Source organism: Lactuca virosa, chromosome 6, assembly GCF_052849685.1.
Source record: "Lactuca virosa cultivar CGN04683 chromosome 6, Lactuca_virosa_CGN04683_v6, whole genome shotgun sequence".
Classification (NCBI taxonomy): domain Eukaryota; kingdom Viridiplantae; phylum Streptophyta; class Magnoliopsida; order Asterales; family Asteraceae; genus Lactuca; species Lactuca virosa.
Window position 1 is genome coordinate 262424696 of NC_136431.1, and position 10961 is coordinate 262435656.

The window sequence follows — 10961 nt, forward strand, 5'->3', positions numbered from 1 at the left end:
ACAGTTTTAATTAATTAAAAGGCTTGGATATTAATTAATTTCTTGAGATTAATTGGAATATTCTAGAAGTCTCTTGGAAGATAGGTAGGGATGAAAATTAGGATAATTATCCTAATATATGACAGGTTTTGATAAAGATAAGAATTATTCTTAGAAAACTTATCAGCTTAGGTGGTAGGGATCAAACCTTAGACCAATTTTTCACTCAATTTTCGTTCTCATTCCCTCCTATATCTCCATGAGGTCAAAATTTATATCCCCTCTCTTGGGATATAGAAATTTCGACTCATCCCTTCTTAGGTTTTTCTTGTTTTCCTTCTTGGAGTCTTAGGTCTAATTATATTAGAGAGATTCTATGTTGGGTCTTTCATCCATTGCAAGAGTTGCTAATCATGAGGTCTCAATCGAAGAAGAAAGATGTCAGTATTCTTATGTATGTATTTTTATAGTCCGTTGCTATAACTAGTAAAAACCAAGATCTTAGGGAGCATGTACACTTAGGTAATTTTTGTTTGTTTCCGCTACCATGATTAAGTGTATTGATGCTAATAAAACCCAACACATTGCCCACCACTTTGTTTGCATAATCGAAGTCTTCTTTGTCGCTTATATAATTTCAATTACACTAGTCATGTAGCTAAAATCGCCAACATTACATATCCAAATCATAAAGCATATTGTACAGTTTTTCAGTCATCATTGCAACTCTATACACAAGAACATGATTTCTCTCATTGGAATGTACTATGCGGTTTCTTGATTAAGAGTCATCTCTACATTAGGGTCGCATTGTATAACTCTAATCCGGATGAGTAACAACATCAACCATTTCCCAATTCTTCTTATAATAACGGTTGATAGTGTTAAACTCCATATTGAAGCTTGGTGATCTGCTACTAGACGACCCAATGTGGTAAAGAACACAAGTGCAGATATACTGCCTGATATCATGAACAAACCGGTGAAAGGCTTGGGGCCTAGTGTACCTCGAGGACCATTGGATTCTTGAGCTAATAGAGAACAGTTGGAAGAGGATCTTAGCATATTTTCATTTAAAGTATTTATCTCTCCGTTTTGAGTTAATTTGAGAACTGCCTCCGAAATATCCTCCACCAATGGTGAACCCTTTTGGAACACCTAATACATGATCAGGAAAAGGGAAAAGGAAAAGAATGTAAACACCTAGGTAAATACTACTCATCATTTTGAAAAATGAATCTGAAACTTACGAAACCAAAACCACCAAGCTTGTAGGTAGGTCCGATCTTTTCATAGTCATGGCAATACTTTCCAAGGAAGACACTCGCGTGTGGTGATACAAAGAAAGCCATGGCTATCTCTCCCTTCTTGAATGCTTCAGGATAGTCTTCAATGGAGTTAATGTTCCTGATATTCTCTGGCTTGTAATGCAAGACGTTCACCAGGTAACGAACAATGAAAGAATTCCCATTGCAGCCAACAACATCATTATTTCCGAGATGATCTAGTGGTTGTTGAAACGTTGAAACTGTCATAATTGAAGAGAGCGTAGCGGTGAAAGATGCAGCAACAATCACGTTTACAAAAAACCATGTAGACAGCACTAACCGAGACAAATTGTTTTTGATAACTTCTCCTGGAAGATTAAGTAATGCCTATGTCATAAGAAGTTTCTATAGAACAGCTCAACGTAAAATGGATATATCAGTGAACCAAAAAAGATATTATATAGATCTGTTGAAGTTAAATAATTTCAACCAAAAAATATTATATAAAGAAGTTTGTGATAACAATTTCATGTCTAAGTAAAGACAATAATATTGACATAAGCACGGAGACTTACTATGTGCCAATGATAAAACCGCGACTGCAAACCAAAGCATCCTGCTAATACATTCTAAGGAAGATGAAGCCTCAAAATCCTCATTTCCATGCACATGTTCATTAAACCAAACAATCGACACAGTGCCTATTGTCATTGCCAATAATATAATCCACATTTTTGCTGTAAAGGCATAAAGGAAGATAAACCCTTCCTTCATAGAATTTGACTTTATGGGTACCACCCTAACTAATCCTGAGTCTATGTATGGTTGAGAAAACTCAGCATACTCGTATCGATCTGCCATTATTTCTGTATCACCAACAGCTGCATCCAAGGTCTGCATTACTTGTGCACAAGCATTAAAGATACACATCTTCATTATCAACTAGGATTAATTTGTAGTGTAATTAGTATGAAGCTTAGGCAAAAGGATTGTATATATATACCTTGTTATATACTTCAGCTACCATTTCGTCGTACGAGCCATTGTATGGAATGTAGATGTAAGACAACGAATAAGGTAGCTGCTTCACTGCAGCTTCAAACACTTCTATAGAAAAACCAGTCACAGAAGTTTTATTCTTGTTTGGATCATAACTAACCTTAACAAATTGATTAAAAGCACCTTTTGCAGGAACACCAATCTTTAATGGTTTCCCTTCATTTCCCGACCATATCTGACCAGTTGGAATCTTTTGAGTGCCACCAGGCCAATAGATTAAATCAAGGCTTCCCTCTCCATTTCCAAGTTTATGCCTTGAGAAACCAAAATCTGGTGACCAAAAATCAATCTCCCTGTAGCTTCTACCAATCACATTAATTATGGTAAATGTTGGATGTTGTGCTAGTTTTCCATCTTTAAAGCTTATGTTGCCGCTTACGCCACTGAATTCAGTTTGTAAAATGCTTTCTAGAATGTCCTTTGATGAGCTTAACCCGTTTGATGCTTGAATAGACCTGACAACAGCCCATGTTGCATCATAAGTGCGTGCTGCATATATACTAGGGTTCGAATATTCTTCATTTGGATATTTGGTTCTAAATTTGCTCCGAAACTGAAGTTTGAAGTCTCTAAAAGACTCGCTTGTGTCTTCAAAGTTAGTCTTGAATCCAACAACACCTTGCATGCTCAATATAACTGATTGGTCGACTGAATCAAGAAGACTTGATATATCATCAGAAATTATCCATACGTAACCCTTTTCCATCATTCCCAACTGATTTGCTTTCTCAAATAGTAGGATGCATGATGCTAGAGATGATTTTAAAAGTATGAACACCTTATTCCCCTTCATCTTGAGTTTTTTTAGCTTTTCTTCGATGAAGATGCTTGGGTTTGATAGATAATGCAAGGGAGGGAATGTGAAGTGGCATTCGATGGTTGAACCAACCAGTTGTAGTGCATCAGAGAGATGTGTTAAGAGACTATGGCTGGAGCTAAATGTACTGTGATCTTCATAAATTGATGTCACCTTTCGCCAATTAAAGTGGCCAATTATGGCAGCAATGCATTCTGTATGGGTTGTGATATCGTGACTCATTTGAACAAATGAAGTTAGTGCGGCTGATTGTGGAAGTGATGTTGTGGCTGTCGGGGTTAGAGAAATGATGGGGATGTTCTTGGTAGCCTTATCAAACTCAGCAACTAAAGTGGCTTCTTCAGGGCTTATTGTTCCTATAATTGCATGAACTTGTTTGTGGTCCATGAGATCCATAACTGTTTTTTAACAAAGTTCACCATAAGTAATTAAAACTAGGTTTCCAACACTTTAATTAAACTAGCATTTTATGTTGGGTCTACTTTAGGTTAAACCATGGTGGATTTAATGGTGAGTTTAATGGACAAAAAGTTGATGAGGTGGAGTTCAATACGTTAAACCCACCATTATGGGTGAAGTTCAATGAAATGGGGTTTAATCCCCAAGGATGGTATGAAATTTTTTTTAAACCATTTCACCAATAAAACTTTGTATTTAAATAATTACACCGTAAACACATACACAAGGCATATGTTGTTATTTTTTTTATTTATAATATATTTGTAATTTATTTTATTTTATATTCAATAATTTAAATCATCAAGTTCATTTATATTATAATAATAGTTTATAATCCGTGGGAACTACAGTTACAAATTTAATTAAACTTTTATAATAAAAACTCAAAATTATTAATCAATTACTTTAAATAAATTATTAATTAAAAGATATTTTTTTAGTTATAAAAATTATAATTGTTGATTTAAATAAGTATGTGACCTTATAATCTGTATTAATTTTATTTTAATTTTAATTTTAATGTTATTTAATTTAATGTAATTAGAGTGAAAATTTTAAATTTTAAAATTTGAAATGGATAATCAATAGATTGACATGTGAATGACATTAATTATGAGACCTAATAAGATGACACATGCCAAAAGGACAATCAACCTTTTCTTTTATTAGAATAGGGATTCTAAACAAAAAAGTATTTAAATCTTAAAAATATTTTAAAACAATAACATATACAACAATATTTAATTAATAATTTGTAATTTGTTACCTTTAATTTCTAACTAATGTAATATTATGGTTTTATAATATAATTTATAAAAACAAATATAATAAAATGTTGATGTGGCAATTCATTAAACTTTTAAGAGTATCCACAATGGTGAGTTCAGTTGGAGAGTTGAATGAGGTGGCAAGTCCATGTGTCATTCAATTGATCAAACTCAACCATTGTGAGATGACACTTTGACATTCAATAGATTTAGAATTCAATGGTCATTGAACTCTTCAATGGGAAAAATGAAAGTTTTAATTCTTAAATATTTACTATAAATTACATTTTATAACATTTTATTGAATCTTATAGAGTTCAATGCATTAGGTATAAAGATGGTGGTTCCTAGGACCCACCTAATTTTTCTAATTTATCTAGAATTTCTTTAGAAATTTATTAAGGACCTACCTTAAAAAAATTATAAAACCTACCTTTACCTATAAAAATCTTTGAATTTGTATAGAAAAATTAGTGAACCATGCTGTTTTTTATTCTAGACTCGTCACTAGTATGGATTATGGATTGTAGAATGATAACGTGCAGTGACGGAGCTTGAAGTTTTGATTTTTTTTTTGGGGGGGGCGAAAATAGAATATGTATAAAAATTGAAGAACAGGGGGGGACAAAGTCAAATTTTATAGTTTTAGGCATAATATGTAACTTTTTTTAATGCATAAGGACTAATTAAAAAAAATAGGGGGGAGGGCACAGCCCCCCCTAACCCTATATAACCTCCGCCACTGATAACGTGACAATCCATTAAACTTTATGGGGTTCAAAGCATTGTGGATGTCATAAGAGTTTAATAGAGTGTAGAATTTAATGGGTAAAAGAATATAGTTAGTGGAATGATGATGTAACTCTTAAGAGTTCAATGCATTGGAGTCGGAGATGACCTTATGATCAGAGCTTACCTTCATAAACCGACCGAGCCGGGTTTCCTTGAGAATCCTTGACATACAAAATTGGACAAGAACAAGCAGTCTTTGTAATTCTGCAGATATCATGGATAGCCATGTCCATGGCTATCGTTTGCTCTCTCCCAACACGAGAGCTTTTTTCAACCACGACACCTATCCCTGCATGTTGGCTCTTTGAGCAATTTTGGAAATTTCCATGATTTGCATGCACAATGCTCATTTCAAGAACGAAAGCACCGAAGAAGAACAGAAAACTTGTAGACACTTTCATCTCAAGAATGAGAAATAGGTTGACTTTGGGTGATATGAAGATGCCTATATTTTAAATGTACGTTTTCTTGCTCATAATAAGTATATACCCGGTGATCTCGTCAACTAAGTTGAAAACGAGTGCAATAATTAACATCGACCAATCAGTTTCCTGGGTCCCGGCTTGTGTCATATTTCCAACTTTTGATAGAGTCAAGGAATCCTTGCTTGCTCGTGAGCAAACCCCACTTGCACTTATCCAAATTCTAGAGGTTAACATTTCTATATGTAAAAGATATATGTATATACTATCTAACTTGCTATATAAAATGTCAACTCTTCGAGAGAAATGTTTAAAAAAATTTAATGTTGATTATGATTGAAGCCATTGTTTACTGTGTTAGTTAAAGAAGCCATTGTTTCCAAAATGCCCCTGGACTATTTTGGTCCCAGATAGTGAATTACTCCAACAGAGATCACCCTTCTCCTAAAGGAGATGTGTACTCGTGACTCCATAGAAGGAACCATAGTGAAAGTTTATATAAATTCCTTGCGATTGCATTGATTGAACAATCAACTAACAGGATAGAGATTATAGGATAAGTAGAAAGTTGAGACTACCTATGAAAGGATCAAATAGTAACCCAAATATCTTTTTTTAACTTTAGCATTTTTTATTATCCAAAATAATAATCAAACATTATTAAAGTTAATAACTTTTTTTGAACAAAATACTGAAATCGTCTCTATGGTTTGGTCAAATTTGCGTGTTCGTTCCTTAACTTTTTTTTACAACCGTCCCCATAGTATTATTTTGTTGCGTGTTTCGTCCCTTCCCGAGATTAAAATACTATATTGCCCTTTGTAACTTTTTTTCATTTTTTTATTATTTTCTTTATTATTTATTAATTAAAGAATAATTAAACAAAAACAGTTAAGTGATTTATAGACATGTGGGACCCACTCTTACTCTCACTTGCACCACAAACACCACACGCCACCGACAACCACCACATGCCACTAAAAACCACCACCATCGACCAACAACCACCACCAGCAGATTCCAACATCACTACCATCCACCGATTCTGGTTCCACTGCAGACCACATTATGGATTTCATCAGGTCACACCCAAGATCAAATCCCAAAAATCAAACTTGAACACGGAAATCAAAACCATAACAAGATAAATTCTGAAATTAAAAACCTAACCAAAGTAAAATCTGATTATCGCGAGATCAGAACCTAAGCTGAAATCAAAACCAAATATGGCAATCAAAACCCAAAATGCAAAACCTAACCTGAAATCGATGATGAAAGAAAAAACTAATGAAATCCCAGAACCCAAAGACGATTTTTGAGAAGAAATGGGGTTAAAGGGGAACAACACTCGTTTAAGGAGATGGTCGTGGTCAGACGATTCTGGCGGACACGGTGCTCCACCTGCGACGAAGTAGAGAGAACCACCGTCACTAGTACAAAAATGACCTACAGTCACACTTTCCGAAAAACAGCGTGTAACACTTTTTATTAAAAGTGTGGCCAAAGGTCACTAAAAAAATTTAGAGACTGTTTTTGGATACATTTAAATTACATGTGTGGCCATTATATAGATAATCAAAACTTTAACCACATTTAATTATACCAAATGTGACAAATATTAGTCACACTCGAACACTGAGGCCATAGGTAACAATCAGCCACATGTATCGATTATCATTGTCATACCTTTTTTATAAGAGACAATAGATAAACGTATTGTGACATGAGGCAATTGTATGTGTGTTTATAACCTGGTGACTTTTTAGACACATACCACACAAAGTACCTAAATGGTGATACATATGGTCACACTAAATATTTGTATGTCCATAGGGCGGTTATGTACTAGTTGTACTTAGTAAACGCAAGAAAACAAGTTAGTATTGGTTGTTTATGGCCATTTACCTTTTATTAGGTGTGTCAATATATGATGAATTGGCTTTCAGAAGAAACAAATATTGTGAGTGTAGGTAGCATTTAGTTATGATTACAGTTATTATATGTGTCTATATGTAAATATAGTTATAAAAGAACAATAGTGTCTTATCGGTATAATAATGGGTCGTTTATTAAATATGTTACTATATTTATGTAATGTTCATTCTGGTTGTAATATTGTATTTGTAAGTTTAAAGAATAGTCTTCATAAAATGAAAATTTGTTGATGTAAAACTGAAATTGTTTCCTGGTTAAGTTATTATACAAAAAAATGTCAATTTTAGACTTTTTGGACGACTCGTAAATTTGACCATTTTTTTCTTTGATATCATTTGGCAGAATTAAAAATGAACAAAAAGGTCAATCATGTCATTTTACAAAATTACATTGCTTTATTTGCAATTAAAGGGTTGTATAAATTAATGAAAAAAATTGAATGGTAGTTTTGTAAAGTTACCTCAACAAAAGCAATTATTAAAAAACAAAAAAAAAATAATAAAAATAATAAAAACAAAAACAAATAACAATATAGTTGTATTGAATAACAACTATAAGAAATGACCAAATTTCCCTTTTTGTCATCTATTCTTTTAATTGCATCAGATCATACACCATTAAAAAATGAAAAGAATACAACTTTCTTTAACAGAAAAGTATGATAAATAAATGAAAAGAATACAACTTTGTCTAACATTGCATAACGAAAGTACATTGCTATAATATGCAGTTTATGTTATAACATGTCATCTACCATTCTAGTAAAAAACTGAAAAATTAACTTTGTGTTATAACAATATTACACCAGAAAAAGTTTGATGGTATACTATGGTAAAAAGATATTCGGTAAAATCTTTAGGTTTGGGTTCAACAAAAGTTTTATCTCACTCAATGAGTTTCCAGCAAGGGGTCCGCCCAATTATGCCTTTTGACTTCACCCATACAAATTATCATCCATTATTTGTGAATTCATAAACAAGTTATAGGCCCTACATGTAATTCTTCCCAACAATGCATTTCATCAAATTGCTTTTGACCTCTCCAAGACAATTCCCATATGCTAACTACATGTAAAGAAATTCTACAATCAAACACATCATTCCAAATTCTAATAATAATTTGCAACTACTGTTTTTTTTATAATAATCTAAGTATCAAGTCTATCCCATTAGACCAAGCATAACTTGTTATAGGTTCCTATCTACGTTTTAGCCCCTTCAAATCGAAGCAATGAGACTCAAAAATAGAGATGAGGTCACATAGATACAAACAAGACAAAAACAGAGAAAGACCTTAAGAACAAGAAGCATACCTGAAATGGAAAGGCAACAAATGGTAAGTCTGAAAGGAAAAAAGAAAGAAAACACAACTTTCAGCATCCCAATTATGGATATTCTCCAAATACAAACTGAACTATTGACTAATAGCAAGAAGACACAACTAAAAGTCTGAAAGGAAAGAAAGAATAACTTGTAGCTAATGCAATGGTGGAGGTGGTACCTGGTGCTGATGCTATGGTGGCTACACCACTGTAATTGGGGGCAGGTGTCACTGTGATGTAGGGCTATGGTGGTATAGTGATACAGAAGCAGGAAGAGAAAAGTGATTTGCCAATGGTGGCGTGAAGAGACAGGAACCGAGGATGCAATGAGACAGTGATTGTGATTCCGTGAATACAGTGTTCCCCTTTGAATACATATCAATTGCAATCTATTGCTTCAATCCGGTTTTGAACAGTTATGGTTCTTGAAGGAGAGGTATGTGAAAAAGGTAGGAGGCGGGGTAACGGGGTATCTGGTGAAGGTGAGGGCGATGGGCGTCATGTAGAGTGAGTACGAGAAACACCAATCGTTGGTGAGGAAGGTGGAGTCTGCCATCAGTATCCACAAAGGGGAACACGGGCATGGGAGGTAGTATATGGCTTCGATATTTAGAGACATGCAGGTTGCAATAAGGCGAGAAGTGGTAGCAGATGAGTCACAAAGAGGTGCTAGCAATCAGGAGATCGTATGGTGGAGATGCTGGCGAGTGATCTGTATGGAGAGGCCGACGAACTGATTGGAACGTTAGAGCCAATTTTTAGGTGGGAAATATAATTAGGGCTTTTAATTTTTTGTAGGAAGAGTGAAATTATACCGGGAAACTCAAACTAAAATTTTGAGGAGAAATTTAAAATAGTTTAGAATATATATATATATATATATATATATATATATATATATATATATATATATATATATATATATATATATATATATATGTGTGTGTGTGTGTGTGTACGTGTATGTGTGTGTGAGTTTCTTTGAGATCAATGCAATATTATGATACAAAGGATGTGTTTTATGACTATTCATTTTGGATGCAAAAAAAATGGAAATATTAAATAAATTAAAGCGAAGCCCTAAGTCATAAACCTTAAGACCTATATAACTCTAAAACCCCAATTCATACATGAGAAGTTATGAGCTTGTGGGAATAAGTGTACAAGCCATTGGACTAAACTCGCAACAAAACGAAACTATTGGACCATCCTTGCCAGCCAAACCCATTTTGGACCAAACTTGTAGCTTTTGGTTAATGGTTTAGGGTTTGGTTAATGCTTATAACATATTGCTTATAGATTAATACTTATGGTTTAAGGCTTAAGGTGTACGAATTAGGGATTATGTTGTAGGACTTAGGGATTTTGGCTTATGGTTTATGGTTTATGGATTACTAGATATTTCTTATGGCACCTTGCTTAAGGTGTAAGGTGTAGGGATTATGCTTATGGCCTAGGCTTTAAGGTTTATGGATTATAGATTATGGCTTATGGCTAAAGGCTTAGTGCTTACAACTTAAATCTTATGATGTATGGAATTTCGCTCATGGCTTATAGCATATGGTTAAAGTAGGTATGGATTAGGGCTTAAGGCTTATATTTTATGTGTTAGGACTAAGGGCTTAGGGATTATGGTTTAGGGCTTACGGATTATGGTTTGTAACTAAACGCTTAGGGCTTACAAATTACGTCTTATGGTTTGTTGCTTATTGCATGTGGCTTATATCTTATGGTTAAGGGTGGTATGGCTTAGGGCTTAAGGCTTATAGTTTATGTGTTAGGGCTAAGGGCTTAGGGATTATGGTTTGTGACTCAAGGCTTAGGGCTTACAACTTATGGTGGTGGTGGTGGTGGTGTAAGAAAAATCCATGTCATGTTATAAATTGTCATCCCGATGCACATATAATAATAATAATAATAATAATAATAATAGCAAATTAATGTATAAATTTAATAAGAGACCAAATAAGTATCGATGTGGCGCCTGTTGGTAACTCATTTGGTCAATTATCTTGGTGGTGTGAGTTCGAATCCTGCCAACAACAATTTTTATTTTGTACACCCTGACGAAACATGAAATCAGTTTTTGTGTGGATCCCCACGGAAAATTCCAATCTCCCTCCAATATTATATACCTCACGA

The 10961-nt window shown here is 34.0% G+C and overlaps 1 protein-coding gene across 1 annotated transcript; it reads right to left on the reverse strand.

Moving 5' to 3' along the window:
* Positions 1–584: 584 nt before the first annotated feature.
* LOC145118929 (glutamate receptor 2.9-like) lies at positions 585–5576 on the reverse strand. Its single transcript, XM_079054587.1, has 5 exons — positions 5266–5576; positions 2251–3521; positions 1823–2141; positions 1230–1615; positions 585–1137 (listed from the first exon to the last, which is right to left on the reverse strand). Exons 1-5 carry the CDS (start codon positions 5540–5542, stop codon positions 745–747), a joined length of 2646 nt encoding a protein of 881 aa, XP_078910713.1. The 5' UTR covers positions 5543–5576; the 3' UTR covers positions 585–744.
* Between the last annotated feature and the right edge of the window lie 5385 nt (positions 5577–10961).

Excerpts from the sequence above, each read along its gene's own strand:
- LOC145118929 (XM_079054587.1), bottom strand. The coding sequence starts at position 5,542 with ATGAAAGTGTCTACAAGTTTTCTGTTCTTCTTCGGTGCTTTCGTTCTT. Across the intron at positions 3,522-5,265 it reads GGCTCGGTCGGTTTATGAAG|TTATGGATCTCATGGACCAC; the intron begins GTAAGCTCTGAT and ends GTTAAAAAACAG. Across the intron at positions 2,142-2,250 it reads TAGCTGAAGTATATAACAAG|ACCTTGGATGCAGCTGTTGG; the intron begins GTATATATATAC and ends CAAGTAATGCAG.